Here is a 16,367-nt window from a genome sequence, read left to right as displayed (position 1 = left end):
CAGAGACGCAGACAGAAGAACTTTACACTTTGATCTTTTGTTCAAGATAAAAACACTCGCCTAACCGCCGCAGAGACCAAATGTCTGCACCGCAGATTTCACAGGGATTTTGTCCTGAGGGGTAACAAGGTTTCTGTTGTTGATCACGCAGAGACGTTTGGGACAAAATGTGACGACCTGCTGCATTTTACTGCTGAAGACCTGCAGTGTCCAGTTACTGCAGCTGCCACTGTTTTTCTCTCAGCCTGAGTTTATACATGATAACGACCCGCTGCTGTGTGTGTGTGTGTGTGTGTGTGTGTGTGTGTGTGTGTGTGTGTGTGTGTGTGTGTGTGTGTGTGTGTGTGTGTGTGTGTGTGTGTGTGTGTGTGTGTGTGTTAATGACTAAGCATGACTAAGGGCAGGTGTGTGGAGGATGATGGTTGTCCTTAAGGTTCCCAATTCCACTGTCGGAGCCTCAAACTTCATTCAAATGAATCGTTACTATGTGGACCAGAACAACACAACACATTACAGCCATGTCTCTTATATAAATAACTTATATATAACTCATGAACTGGTGAATCTATGCATTTAGTTTAATCTGTGTGTGTGGTGTTTATGGAGACCTTGTGTCTATTTAAACTGTAATCCTCTCTGGAAGCGCTGATGGCTGACAGTCGTCTCCACTCATCCCTGACACAGAGTGGAGTCTGTAGGGAATGTTGTTGGTGGCACTGGAATATGGAATTCCACATTGGGAGAAAAGAGGAAAAATAATTGCTATTTCAGTAAATGGTTTGTTGTACTATGTGCAGGCTGCAGGTGTGTGTGTGTGTGTGTGCAGGTGAGACGCTTCATTTCCTCTCACACACAGCAGGCGTGAGAGGAGAACAGAGGCCTGATGAGGGAGGCCTCCCTATGCAGAGTCATTCAGTCTGTGCTGCGTCACTGCTGCTTCAAGGAAACACAGCTTTATCTGACAAAGCGCCGCCTCAGCATCAGAGCCACTACAGTGTAGCCTCTGAACGGGCCGCCATGACTCAACAAAGATGAGCTTTATAATGGAGCTTTGTTGGCTCCAGACACAGACTGGGCTTCACTCAAACCAAACGCCTGCACTCACTTGTTGTGAAAGTGAGTTTGTTTTGGTCACATCAGCGAATCAAACCCATCTGGCTGAGACTGATTGGTGTTGGAGCTCCATAACTGGGTCGGTGTTTGGACGTGAAGCTCAGTCATGATGTGCAGGCGTCACGTCCACACTTCAACCCATCTGTTCCATTCCTACCACAGCCAGGCCTGACGAGTGGACTGATGATCACCAGGTGCTCGTACCATCTGCAGGAGGTACCGTGTGGAATACGGGATCAAAGAGGAAGAGGAGTAAACGTCTCACTCAGATGGAGCAAAGTATTCAAGCGGACAGAGAGGGCAAGACAACTGTCCTCAGGATGTGACGATAAGAGTTGGCAGGCGACCGGGTCAGTAAACTCAGAAACACACAGAGGTTCTCACAACGAGACCGAAGTGTCCACATAACCAAACTCCCAAGCCCATACAGATCCTGATCTAAACCAGGAAATGGACCTCAGGCTCGTATCCACGGTAATAAAGCCGTTGTTAGTGTGCTTCAGTTGTTCTGGACTGCATTTTTACGAGATCCTGCAGTGCCTCTCTGCTGCTGAGAGACATTTACAAACCTGCACAGACTCCGAGTGATTTCCCTCTTTTATATTTCCTCAGAATTCAAAGCGGCTCGTCGAGAGTCACCGAAGCAGAAACATTAACCTGGACTGAAGCTGCCGGTCCATAGTGGCTGACTGACTTGCTGCCTTTTAGCCCCGTTACCCATTTCAATGAGCGAGCGCGGCGCTCCAGTTACAGGCGGAGCTAAAAATAGGCCTCACTCAGTCACCACTTAGCCTGGCAATGTGGAGAGCAGATTGTAAATGAGCACAGTGAAGTGTCTGAATGGCAGCCCTTCACCGCACTCCGGGCCCTGAATCCAAAGCAGCGACTCGCACTGCTACAGACGGAGCAGCGCACACTTAGCATGCATTAAGAGAGTGTGTGTGTGTGTGCGGGCAGTGCAGATAAGGACAACAGCAGCCTTGTTGTTCTGGAAAAGTGTGGAAAGAAATGCAGCTTGGTTGGAGGGTTAGATTAATGTTTGCTTGATAATATACAAGGTGATTTTGGCGTCTAACAACACAATGAAACAAAGTGTTACTTCTCTGTTTCAGTCAATACCCTGGTACTTTATTACTTTGTGCTTTACTGCCTCTCCTGGCCTCCTGGTGAAGTCAGATTCTAACACCTCAGCCACAAATGAACTCCACTTGTTGTGTGCAGGAATAACGTCCAAATATTTGTATCACACAAGTCGACGATCAGAAGAAACGCCAACAAACACTTCAACCAATTAGACGGAGATGCTACATAACAGTAGTCAGATAAGTTGCCGTCTGTCGGTGCAAAGTGCTGCCAACACGTCTGCTCTCTGCTTCACTGACACGACGTGCATGTATGAGAGTAACTTATGCGTTACTCATTACTTCTACACACATCTAGGTCGATTACAGGTCAAACACGTATGGAACAGATGCTGTGACAGAGATGAATCTCTCACAACACACACAGCAGATTAATTCATGAACTCCATCCATGATATAGTGTTTACATCAGAAAGCAATTAGCCTGCTTCATGCATCAGCCATTAAAGGGAGGAATCGATACACTCGCTCATTCTAACGGCTTCATCAAGTGCATCACCTCGGGCTCTAAGGAAACGTGGGCCGCGCTGGCAGCCTCCCTCCTCGCTGCCGCCGCCACTGTCAGGACCGAGCGACGCGTCTGCGAAACACAGAAGCCTCCGGATGAGCTCAGAGCTGTGACTGCACCCACCAGCGACACCGATCACACTGATGACAACACGCGTTAGAACAAAGAGACGCCGCAAACAGCACATTTACAGCCGTGCTCAGTGTCCTCGCTGCTCATTAGTCAGGCGAAAAAATAGAACTTGAAGATCCTACAAAAGATATTAGCATCTGTAAATACTTCTTTTGTGTATGTCTTGTTGAACGGGGCTCATTCTGCCAGTCAGCATCGCATTTAATACATCCCTTTTCTTCTTGTAAATACCTCCCTTCCTCAGGCCTTTTATTTGAGGGATGCTGGAAGTCCCCTTAATCATCAAGAGAGCCATCAGATCTAGAATCACCTTTGCAGGGTGTAACTGCCAAGTCAGAGGCTGTTTCCTGCCAAAAAATTGCCAAAAATAAAATGTATTTGAGATTTTGGCGACACCATGACGAGCAACTGAACGAGCCAATCAGACGCTGTGATCATCATCAGCGCCGGTCCAAAAATAAAACTTTTATTGTTCCAATCTTACAGTGAAGCCGGGGCGATGCGTATGGGTGTGTTCCACTCTGGGGTCTCAGCTCAGTGTGTGGTTTATCAGTATGCGTCCACGCTTTCCTGGTCCAGCTGCCACCACACCTCAATAATGCCACATGAAAGGCTCCACGGGCAGCTGTCGTCACATTTCCCCTGGCGCCCCCCTGCTGACAGAGGGACCTTATTTCAGCCGCTCCAGACACAACAGCACCAAACACGCCGCCTTCACACTTAACACAGGAGGGAGAAATACTTATACACCATCTGAATACTCTAGCAGTCAGCACCGCATACGATACATCCAGGGGGGCTTTCAGGAGAACTCCAGTGATGAATTTGAAGCGTTCACAGAGAAGATTGTTCAGCGAGTCTGAAAACGACCTAAAATCTGTCAGGATCAAAGTGACTTTAGGTGTTTTGTGCCTTCATGTGAATGTTTCAGCAAACCTGATCTTTGTTCACAAAGTTACAGCAGCTTGGTCCAGAGTGGAGCAGACGTCGGCTCAGGCTAAAGCGTGACGCTTGGTTACATAAGAGTCAGAGATCAAACCTGCAGGTCGCCGCCGTAAATGATCCAAAAGCTCAGATGCTGTTTAATTGCTGCTTAAAATGAGATTTGCATTTGAATTCAATGCATAACAAAAGACAGCAAATGAGGCAAAACCTGAGCTTAGCTGAACTATCGCTGCTGTTAGAGCCAGGTGTCCTCCTCCTCCTCCTCCTCCTCCTCCTCCTCCTCCCCCTCCTACTCTCCCTCTCCCCCCTCCTCCTCCTCTGCCTCCTCAGGGGTATTACTTGTTTGGCTTGAACATCAAATAGATCAGCAGAATGTTGATGGGAGTTGTGGCTCCCTTGTTGGTTGTCCTGCAATCTAAAGTCTCTACAAGAAAATAATGACTAATTAAGACTGCAAACTACACTGATGATGTTCTGACTCCAGACTCGGCGTGACCCAAACATTTCACACAGACACTCACTAACCAGGTACACATGTACGGTGTTACAGTGTAACACAATGCAAAGAGGCGGACGTGCAGGATCTCCTCTTTGTGAGGCTTCAGATTCAATTCTGTCGGTTCATTGGATTATAGTGAGAATCCTTCCTCCTATTCTGCCCCTGATGTATTGAAATGGAAGCTTTCAATAAACGCAGTTAAACACATTAGTGAGTGTTTGGCTGCAGCGTTTCAATGTTCACAGAGGCTGCATGGCTACAAATATGATGAAGGTATTTTTTGTGAAATAGCACAAATAAGAGCACAAATCTATTCTACGATCTGTCTGTGGTTCAGATCCAGTCCCTTAACTTTAACATTTACCTCAGAGGCTTGAATGTCCTTCCATATAACTTATACTGGATCATAAAGTTTAAGTATGTACACCTCAAAGACAGACAGTGTTTACAAAGTCCTCAAATGCCCCTGAAGGAAAGACTGAATATTCTGAATAAGTGTGTGACGGACAGGGACGACTGGAGAACTCTAATAAGATTCTGCACACACGCATAGTGTATTAATACAGGCAGAGACGCTCCTGAGGGAGAAATACTGAACAAGTTAACACCGCAACCCTGAATGATTTCATTAAAACAGAGACATGCAGACGAATCGGAGGCTGCCACAGTGAGGAGACGCCACAATGCTACAAATCAAATGCTCTCCTGCTCGCTGCACCACAACAAACCTGGACAGCAGCAAACAGACACAGAGCACTTTATGTTCCTAAGGTACTGATGCCACAAAGAAAGAGGTTCAGGAGTTCACGCTGACGTAGAAGCAAACCGTTAATCATGACAACAATTACAAATATCCAATATCACTGTGTGACTTAGAAATGGAGATATTTCTTTAAGCTGGAACGCTGAGGGTTAATGTCAACGTAGTGACTGTGATCTCCACACACCACACACAGAGAGGAGGGAGGACCTGCAGGACCACAGAGCGGCACATGGTGCACAACAACACAACGTGATTGATATTCATAAGTTCTCCGGGCCGAGCGGAAAGCCACTGAGCACGTGGCAATAATGCAAAGAGGAACATTATCACTGCTGAGCTATTATAATGCTGAGGGCAAAGCAGGTCGGAGAGAGAGGGAGTGGGAGAGGGAGAGACAGAGGAGAGAGAGGGAGAGACAGAGGGGGGGAGGGGGGGAGGGAGAGAGAGAGAGAGGGAGAGAGACAGGAGAGAGGGAGAGGGAGAGGAAGGGAGAGAGAAAGAGAGGGAGAGACAGAGACAGAGAGAGAGAGAGAGAGAGAGAGAGAGAGAGAGAGAGAGAGAGAGAGAGAGAGATTGCAAACCTCTTGACTCTGTGTAAATCAGGTCGTATTAGAAGCAACTGCTGGATGAAAATCTTGGCCTGGTGTCTGCTGAGTACCACACCGTTTACCCTGCAGCACTTGGGCTCAGTCGAAACTTGGTGATCTTCCTCATGTTCAAGCACGGGTTTCGATAAAGATGTGATATTGAAACAGCCTGAGGGAAGTGCAGTCGGATGGTTCCAGGTTCTCAAGCTGGTTATTCGTGGACTTCAGCAATTATTCTGTTTGCTGAGATGGTGGCAGGAGTGGTGGGGGTGGGGCAGATTAGGACTCCTAAACGGAACCCGTGGAGTGGTGCCGCTCATATGAAGCCCAAAGAGGAAGAGTGAAAGTGTGATACCGTGGAAGCCACTTGCTTGCCTGACAGGAAATGTATGTTGTGTCATTGGGAGTGGAACAATGCTGTCTGCGTCTGTTCGGACTCAAAGCTTTGAGCTAACAGACGCTTTGCCACAAAGGTCAGGATCTGGTTTCCATCTGTATCACGAGATGGATCGTCTCAGTCATTTCCCCCCCTGAGACAAGAAGCAACACAAACACAAAACATCCTCACCCTGGAGGAGATACGGCAAATGAAGCACCTTCCCTCAGCCTGGGGGCTACAGATGACCTACAGCAGACAGAGTCGTACTACAGACCCCTTCTGCTGTCGCTGCAGACGTTCAGACCGCCCAATGTTAAAGCTTTGTTGCATACTGTCAGGCTCCTGTTCACAGAGCCTCACACAGATCTTCCTGCTCTGGTTTTGCAGTCGGAGATGCAGCGGCGATGACGTCATTGGTGCCCAGATAAGACGGACGAGTCAACGGTGTTTGGCCGCAGGAGTTTGCACACCGTCAGGCCAAAGAAACAGAGGAAATTCATCGCTGGGAGCTTGTCTGGCTGCTGCCAGTAGATGGTTGTGAGTAATGTCTCTGTCACTGCTGTGGCCAACAACTTCCTTCCTCCCTCAACATGGAGTATAAATGAGCAACCTTTCATATTGTGAACCGTCCTGCGGCGTGAAGAAGATCAGAGCGGCTGTGTCACTTTCTGTTTCTGTCCTTAAAAACTACCAACAAAACGATTCCGGGAGAGAAACTCAAGTCTCTTCATATTCAAATTCAGACGGAAAGGAAAAACAAATTTCACTCTCGGCCGTTCATCACACTTACAAATAAATTGTGCAGTCAAATCTGCACATTTGCATCACATACATTGGTTAGTTTTGGACACTTCGCATTATGGCAAAATGAGAATGCAGCTCCGCAATAACTCAGGGAAATAATTCACAGTTTGCGTTGACAATGCATGATAAGTTTGACTCAAAGATCTGCTGCTTCATGCATCATGCAGCCGCGGTGTGAGGGCGTGACAGAATCCTGCACTGATATGATGGAAAACCAGGGAAATGTCACAAACACTATCGATCTGTTGAAGATAACGCATGCTTTATCACAACTACTCTTGGTGTTGCAGTCTCAACATAATAAGTGCTATACTGTCTCACATATATAAAGGTTTCAAGAGTGCAACAGAGGAACAAATGTACAGATGTAAGCCTTATCATTACGTAAAGGAAGGTTAGCTGGTACTACTCTCTCTTATACACAAAACCACATTTGCTGCATCGTGCGCTGTGCATTACAGTAGGTAAACAAACCGACGGTGTTCGTTTCAGCCAAAAAGGTTCTTTGACGCTTTTCTGATTGGCCGGTTGAATCCGCCCTGAGCTGAAACACCCACAGACCGTGAAACAGTCGCTGGCGGTTGGCGGGTGTGTCTAATCAGGTGTGTGGGTGGGTAAAATTCATATGTTACATATTGATGTCAGCACACAAGTAAGGGAACCAAGCTGATTGATGGGTTCATCTGACTGGAGGCATTTTGATTGGCTCCACTACAAATGAATTCAAAGTGTGTTTTCACTCTGAGCTCTGGAGAGTTTGTGAAGATGTCAGATGATCCAGCAGACTTGGAACTTTTTTATTTTATCATTGGAACGACTGTTGAGTATCTGAAGCAGCAAGAAAAACGCGATTCAAGCAAAGAAGCGCGGTGATTACAGAGGTGACATCTGCACCTGGTCTATCCTGAGCAGCCTGTAGGTGCCTGTACAAACAAGGACATCTCTATCTATAAGCTCACCACACTTGGCAGGACAGGCCTCAATAAATACTAATATAAAACCAGTGCCTATACATAAACTGCCCTGAGAGGTGTGAAATAATATCGTGTGACAGCCACCTAAGGATAGTTCAGCTCTGGAGCCAACTACAAAGGAAATAGGCCAAAGAGTAACTGGGCAACCACATCTACGGCCTCCTGGAACCAAGACTAGGAGCAAAGACCAGGAACAACCCCTGAAAGCATCACAGCAGCGTTACCTCAGAGTACCTCGGAACAAGAGGAACTGGAAACTTTGTCGTACTTTCATTTCTAGATCCTTCTTCCAGACCAAAGGGGAACTGCTTTGCTTAGACGCCGTTCTTTCTAATGTGCCATTCCAGAGTCCTGGAGAGACAACGCAAACACCAGTGTGGAGACTCCTACTAACAACAGATCCTACTGGTCGGTCAGGGTACCTACAAGGAGAAGCGACCGCTATCTTAAAAAATGCTTTTTATTTCTCCTTCTTGTCTCTCTCACAGTAAGAAACAAACTTTGATGGCTACCGACTACTCAATTAATAATCTAAATCCTCAGTAGATTAATCGATTTCATCATAAATCCTTCAGGCCTGTTTGTAAATATGTATTGTCAGTTTCAGAAAGAGACAAAGACGTATGAGACATGTCCTTAAATTCTACACGGAATCTCTCCGCATGCCGTCCTCTCTGTCCCAGAATAGGACCCAGCATGCTGCAGAAAGCCTCTCCAGCACAGGGTGTCAGGGCGCAGAGCTCTGTTTCTACTTATTACCAGTCATGGTTTCTCTCTGGCAAAACAACACAAGGGGAAACAGGGTGGAGACGCCCATGGAGGGAGAGGCTGGAGGTCTAAATGAGTCCCACATGTTCCCCAGGAGAAGTCTTTCCAGGCAGCCTCAGTGTGTCTGGATGGCGTGGGGGGGAAGGGGGGGGGGGGGCACCCCGCTCTTCTTTCCCGCACTTTTCGCCCACACACTGCTGCACACCGGCTCCACATGGATTCGTTTAGTGAGACTCTGGCATTTACGTTTCTGACGAGCGCCAAAGCTTCAGAAAGTTGGCGCTTGAGAGAAACCGAAGGGCTTAAAATAGAGACGGAGAAAGAGAGAGACGCTCAAAGCTGCCGAGGGAACAAGTTCACAGAAGACAGATTCGGGCAAATTCAAGGCATTCTTCAAAGAATACTCACTTGGTCTGCTTCTCGCGTGTTACAAAAGAATGCACAAGCAACAACAGCAGCTCAGAGTTTGGCAGAAAGAGGACGAGCTAAATATAGACGCCGCTGATTACCATTACAGCTCAACGTGTGCTGGAAGAATCATGCTAAGAACATGATTCATGCTTTGGATCCTCATCCACCTCCTGCTGGCACATTAGGACCTTCATGCCTTTTTTCCTCTTTGGTAAATCAGGGTCATCAGTTCATTGACTGGTTAAGACGCTTTATGTAAATGATTTGACTGGAATTTATCGCTCTAGCACTTCGATTTCCTGACGGACTGCTGCTGGGCCTGATGATGCCGTAACTGTGGGTCAGTCAGGTGATAGCTGCTGATATGTGGCGTCAGGTGAAGACGTCACACACTGCACACTCCTATACAGCAGGTGGCGCCATTAAACACAAAGCAGAGGAGTTTCACCTGCTCGCCATCTCACAAACCTGTGAAATTTTTTTGTGATAGAGTTTTCAAAAAATCACACAATTCAAAAAGTGTCTCCGTTACACAATTTTCAATTCGCAACTTCAAAATGCACCAAAACAAAGTAAACAGAAGCTCGGCTAACGACGCCAACATATGCCAGAGACTCTAATCGCCACTAAAAAACTACAAAGGTTCTGTTCTGTGTGTTCCTGTTCACAGGAGTCAATCTGGGTGTGTTAGCTGGATTAAACATGCTTGGATTTGTGCTGAAGGAAGGAAATGACATGAGGATGTAATGTGATGAAGCTGACAGTTCATCCCCACAGAGCAGCAGACGGTGGAGTTTATCAGCAGCTCAGTGGATTTGGGGCTTGATGAGCTTAAATGTTTACTTTCTTGCCCTCAGTATTCCGATGATCAAAGCTTGGTTCCTTATTTGCCTCTGCTGAGGTGTGAAACTGTGTTATGGCTGAGAGGTGAGTAACATTCACACCAGTGGATCTGAGTGTGTGTGAGTGTTCGAGGGGAGGAAAACACCAAAGAGGACAGTCAGAGTTTCAGAGAGTGGCTTCTTCTTTTCAAAATGTCAAAACTTAAGATACGCGTAGAAAAGAGCAAAGAAAAGAGAGACACCTTTAGCTACACACACCTCAGCTCCACAGTTTAAAATAAGAAACCGCATCATTCAGAAGATCAAGCTACAGAAACAAATACTATAGGAAGTTTATATTTAGTTCTTAATATTTAGACTGGGCTGGTTCAAAACGATCACATCGGTCGGACATGTCAATGTCAATGTCCTTGTGTGTGTGTGTGTGTGTGTGTGTGTGTGTGTGTGTGTGTGTGTGTGTGTGTGTGTGTGTCACATATATAAATCGATGCACACATGGATGTTGATGGAGACATGAAGAGCTTTCCTGACAGGTGAAACTTGGCGATTCTTCCTCAATAAGACATTTAAATAAACAAACCAAAGCCAAATCAGCCTATGCATCAAGTCAGCCATATTTAAAACAGGCGGCCCGGATGGCCGAGCATAAACAGGAGGACTTAAACCAACAATTCATTTAACTACAGGCAAACACAGGGAGCCCCGCAGGCACTGAGGCCACACAGGAGGGAAGCAAACGGCCTCTAATGGACACTAACACCCAGCAGTGAGCCATTAATGATTACAAGTTTGCTTATGGAAGCCACCGACACAAAGACCACGGCAGCTACGCATCCGCCATCACGCCCAGGATGCGGCTCCGGATCGGGATCAGACGATAAACGATCAATGGAGCTTTTGCTGCTTCGATTCACGCGACAGAGAGGAACAGAGTGGAAGCACACACAGGCCAGAGGAAAGGAGAGGAGAGGAGAGGAGCCGCTGCAGTGAAACTGCTGCTGTGCTGGTGGTTTCCTGACAGCTACATGTAAAGGAGCTCACACATCAGCTTCACCAGTCAACCACAGCAATCAAATACTCGCTTAAAAAAGATATGATACTCCAGATGAGCACAGATGAAAATGTATGACATCATCACATCAATGAACCATTTACTGATCTGTTTCTTATATGATTGAATTCTGAATTTGAATTTTTCATTTGTGCTTCTTCTCTCTTACAGAAAGAAACAGAGTCTGATGGATACATTAATGATTAAATATCCACAATTTGATCAATGATCTATTTTCAAAATGATGGGTCATGGAACCCTGACACACACACACACACACACACACCCACACACACACAGGCCCTCAGCTGTGCCGCCCTGGTGTTATATATATATAACATACAGGGCCAAGGCCACTTCAGGCTGGTTGGGTCTGGACTGTAAGGATCTGTACACCTGAGCACACAGCTGCTCCTCTCTGCTGCACTGAGGGATTTGAACTACAGCCACTTGGGGTCATGAATGTTTCCACATCCATGCTGGAGCAGCTGAGGAGATCTGAGCATTACATGTTAAGAGCTTTTGCACTAATTTACCAATTATAGCAGTAAACATTACCAGAACGTCTGCATGCTGCGATCTCCTATTAGTTTACGGATCATATGTCCCCGTAACTAACTAACTAACTAAGTTCCTCTCCAAAGCTTCACCTTCCTCTTCATGCACTGTAAGGGTGAGGACTGGAGGAAGCTGACGGATGCTCTGGTGTTGGACTCTGGCCTCTTTGCATAAACAAATGATTTTCCTGACAGGTTTTTGAAGGAGTATGATTGTGAAACAAGACGTACTGATCTACTTTATTACTGTCAGACACACTGGGACCCTTTGGAGTCCACAGGATGAAGCCCATGCTGTTATCCTGGTCCACCATCGTCCACACACCTTCACACTTATCAGAAATGCCTTTAAAAAGAAAGAGTTAAGTGGAGAGCGAATACAAAACAAAGGATCATGTCGGGCCTGAATGAAGTCCGGCTCTGTGGATCTACAGTTTGGTGAAAAGGAGGAAACAGATGTGGAAGCTGAAGATTAGATTCCTGCCATGCCTGCTCTGGTACGGACGCCCAGAGGGGACGTGCAGCAGTGACAGCTTTTTATCGGTGATTTTCTCCAGCTCTTAAGAAAACAGGTTGTTCTCCCAAAATACCAGAAGGATTTGGCTCAAGATTTCTTTTCCTGAGAGAAGACAGACATACACTGATGTACAGTGCAGTGTGTGTCAGTGTGTGTCAGTGTACAGTACACATCAGGCCTCCATTCAACTGAGCTGTGACTTGCTGATCGATACACTCCTGCTCTTCTGCAAACCTAAAGGATGAAGATCAGGCTGTGGCTGTCATGTCGGCTTCTCTCTGGGAGAAATGATTTGTTTTCTTCCGATCACTACAGATTCATGTCATTGTCTCAGGTAAACCAATAACAACAGTGCCCGTCTCCACGCAGCTCAAACTGCTGAGCTCGCCTCTCGTCCGGATGATCAATTGATAGTTTCCGCACATCTATCCACGAGTACGCTAACGTTCCAGCTATTAAGCTTGACAACCGATGATAACGGCCGGCCTGGATGTTCTGTATCCAGAGCAGGTGATGTGTCTGGCACGATGTCAAGGAGGGCGAGTGAGACATTCTGCAGAGTGACTTAGCGTGCGAGGAAGCTCCCTGAATGCAGCTGTTACAGCCTGGAGAGGTGGGACAGATTTAGATGGAGAGACAGCTAGTGCATAATTGAATCTCGTTCTCTCACACACACACACACACACACACACACACACACACACACACACACACCATAGCTAAACCGTGACTGAGCGCTAAATTTATGGCTTGGTTTTTGTGATGAGTCGTGGTCAGGCAGCAGAGGATATAAATAATTCTGAACCAACACCAGGATCTAATTCTATTTCTGAGGGAAACACAAACTGTCAGGCGTCAGTAAGCCAAACACAGTAACACCACGGACAGGGTGTGTGTAAGTGTGTGTGTGTGTGTGTGTGTGTGTGTTGGCCTCATAGTCTGTCCCTCATGCCAGGTGACTCGGTGTCGTCTATGTGACACAGATTGGCCTGACAACAGTAACAACTTTGAGTCTCCATTTACATCTCATCTTACTTATTATTATTATTATTATTATTATCATTGTTATTCACTACTATAATTGTGTGTGTGTGTGTGTGTCACCTCCAAACACACGAGTTCATGAGGTCAGACTGGATGATTCTCAGCACGTTTACATAAAGTTAGTTGTGTGGGAATGAATCCACTCTATCATCCCTTAATAACTTCATGATGTCATTATTGACAAGAATATAACCACCAATCATCCCATGATGACATCATGCGTGATGCAATGATTGACATGAATATAACCACCCGCCCAGCCTCCACACTGACGACAATGAAGCGAACCATCCAAATGACAAAAAGCTTCTGCACCATGAAGAAGAAACGGCCGTCACCGCTGGCAAGAAGCCACGACGCAAAGCACCAGAGCGACTCGGGCGAACGGATCTCCAGGAAAGTCTGGTAAGGATTAGCTCAAGTTAACACCGCTTCATTCAGACATGGTCCAACGTGGCTCACACAGGGGACTGTTAGGGGGCGGGGCCTGAGGAGCAAGGGGGTCAGGGGGGGCCGGGTGAAATATCAGGCTGAAGATGTTCCACAGTTCCTGGAACGATCACAAGGTACCTTAAGTCATTGACACCCTCTGGAATACCTGATCATAAAGTAAAAGCAGGAGGTCCAGTCGTGATGCTTCCTGACTGACCTCAGGAACGGGGATGGTAGGGGGTCAGGGGTCAAAGGACCTTCCTGCCAAGGATTCCTCACCATGACACAAATGATGAGCTGCTCTTCCTGAATGTGTGACAGCTTCTAGCAGCAAATCAATGATTTAGGCCGGTTTCACTTTCATGTACTCCAGCACCAACATAACTGCAGAGTGACCAGGCCAGGCACTCCGGTTTCATCTTCATCCTGCCTGAAGATGCAGTTCCCAAACACATGGGTCATTCGGCCATTTGAACCTTTTCCCGGTGATGTCAGCTTCTACCTCAGCTCTCCAGTGAAAGCGTAGTGTGGCTGTGAGAGTGTGAATGGGGAGACGTGGCCTAGTTTGGACGTGTATGGCTCCTCTGGGGGGTCCATTACACAGGGCCTCAAGCCTCCAGGGTCTCTTCAGCCAGACATGACGGGGTGAGAGAGTAAAGACTTAATCTCGACCCGGAAACCATCTGCTGAGGGATTAACGTTGGGATGTAGCCTGACAGGAAGCTCGGGAAAGGAACTCAAAATCGTACTTCTGCTATTTTAGCAAACACGAGCCGAACTGGGATAAATAAGAGGGATGTAGCCGCCTGGAGAGGATCACTCATAAAACTATAGATCCCAATGCTGCTTACGTCCGATTCAGACTCTAAAGCTGCTTAAAAAGACAATAGTGATGTCATCAGGCTAACTAAATGATGTCATCCAAAATAACCAGTTTACAATAGTGAAGTCATCCAAACTAACACTAGACGTTATGTACTGACTGCACACTAACAACCATTAGATGAGTCAGTGTCAAGCATGAGTTCATCTTCAGTGGCGTGTTCTGTACATTAAATAGTGACAGATAACGTAAACAAATATGGATGCAGTAACATTGCTTACTATAACATAACCTCCAGGTCTCCACGTCCAACACTGTGCCATAGCGGTTCTGCAGGAGATTCACCTCAGTCAAAATGGAATCCGCTGCAGGTCAGAAGCTTTTCACCTGGGTGTTACGAGGGACTTATCATTCAGATTAGTGACATCACTCTGGCTGATGTTATCTCCTCCACCTACAGCGTCGACCGACTGGACCCGTCGCTCCTCAGAGGCCCCGGAGCATTAGAGTCTTTCTAATCAGGGGTCCTTGACGTGATCTTGAAGCTGGCTGATAAGCTGTGTGATCATGTAATCATCATGTGCGGATGAACCCGGCGTCTCCAGCTTGTTGGATCGATGAAATTCAGTGAAGCTGAATAAACAGCAGCCTGTCAGAAGGTCCAAACCCTCTCATCATCATCATCATCACACCACCATGTATAGATGCTCATTTGACCACAGACCTCATACACACAAGATCAGCATACTGGACTCATGCTTCAATACTGGGATGAATACGATTGATTCTTCCCTGAGCTGGATCCTCTCTGGTTTGAGGGCCGAGACAGCAGATTATAACCCCTCATGACTGTAACCCCTCATTCTGCACCCACACAGCCCCCCCGCAGGTACACACACACACACACAGCCACGCTCATGTGTACAGCACTTCGCATAGAGAGCGAGTGTGTGTGCGGCCTTACACTCGGGGGGCTCCTGCACTCGTGTATCGTTACTGAACTTGCAGATGGTTAGTGGGAACTTTACCTTAGCGCACGACGTGTGTGTGTGTGTGTGTGTGTGTGTGTGTGTGTGTGTGTGTGTGTGTGTGTGTGTGTGTGTGTGTGTGTGTGTGTGTGTGTGTGTGTGTGTGTGTGTGTGTGTGTGTGTGTGTGTGTGTGTGTGTGTGTGTGTGTGTGTGTGCGCGCGCGGCGGGATGAGGCTGCTGCTGCTACTGGTTCCCACAAACCCCCTTATAGAATCACTTATTCCACCCGAGGAACGTAACCCACCCGTGCAAACTTCACGCCGCATTCCACTCCCGCCTCGATCTTGGGGGGGGCTCACGGCGGATGAAACCCCCCCTTAAAATGAATGCACCAAAGGAGAACGAGAAGCGATGCAAACTTACGTGAAAACGAAGAATAAAGTGGTCGATCCCACGAGAAGTGTGGCAGCAGTGGACACTGGGATGTATTTGGTGGGTTTAAATCTCTTTCCAGCGCTGTTGGGCATTCTGTAATTTCCACATTCCTCGGTTATTTATTCCAGTTGGAGACGCGTGTGAAAAAGATCCAGTTTGGAATAGTCGGGGCCTTTTTTTTCTGCGGCTGTTCCGAGATTCAGGCGATCCGTCTGCGCTGCCGTTGAAGCCGCATAGATCCAGAGATCGAGAGGCAGGGACACACGGAGCTCTGTGGAGGAGATCCCACCCTTACGAGCCGCGATCCAGCCCACTGTGAGGTCACTGAGCCGCTCGGAAAGGTGGAGCCTCCTTGCAAACCCCGCAGATCTGCCCGACTTCCCCACTATAAACCGCATTTTCCTCGATGTGTGTCCATTTTTACGCGACTGAGATTCACGCAAATAATCGACCGTTCGACTTTTATTGCACGATCTGACACATTTTGTTGTTATATATTCTACCGATGTCGTGTTATCGTGTCGCTCAAACTTTACCCATATGATCGTAAAACTGCACTGCAGGTGGCTCGGTGACACTGCCAGACTTCCTTTGAAAATCTGACATTTTTAAGTGGCTAAATCAAACTGGATTCGAGCGATGTGTGTATAAGCAAACCTAACTGCTGATATT

General features: G+C 47.0%; 1 protein-coding gene across 2 annotated transcripts in view; it reads right to left on the bottom strand.

Annotated features, from left to right (window-relative positions):
* Positions 1-16,307, bottom strand: part of zdhhc8b (zDHHC palmitoyltransferase 8b) — a 47,279-nt gene extending 30,972 nt beyond the window's left edge. For both annotated transcript variants that reach the window (XM_076147554.1, XM_076147555.1), the window contains exon 1: positions 15,684-16,307. In XM_076147554.1, coding sequence (XP_076003669.1) covers positions 15,684-15,787 — 104 coding nt within the window. In that variant the 5' untranslated portion in view covers positions 15,788-16,307. The remainder of the gene's footprint in view (positions 1-15,683) is intronic.
* Positions 16,308-16,367: the final 60 nt, after the last annotated feature.

The sequence above is a fragment of the Genypterus blacodes genome, unplaced genomic scaffold (assembly GCF_046128005.1).
Source record: "Genypterus blacodes isolate CSIRO-AG114 ecotype Tasmania unplaced genomic scaffold, CSIRO-AGI_Gbla_v1 ptg000038l_1, whole genome shotgun sequence".
NCBI classification, from domain to species: Eukaryota; Metazoa; Chordata; class Actinopteri; order Ophidiiformes; family Ophidiidae; genus Genypterus; species Genypterus blacodes.
The sequence above is the reverse complement of the archived record's forward strand: the minus strand, read 5'-3'. Positions and strand labels throughout refer to the sequence as shown.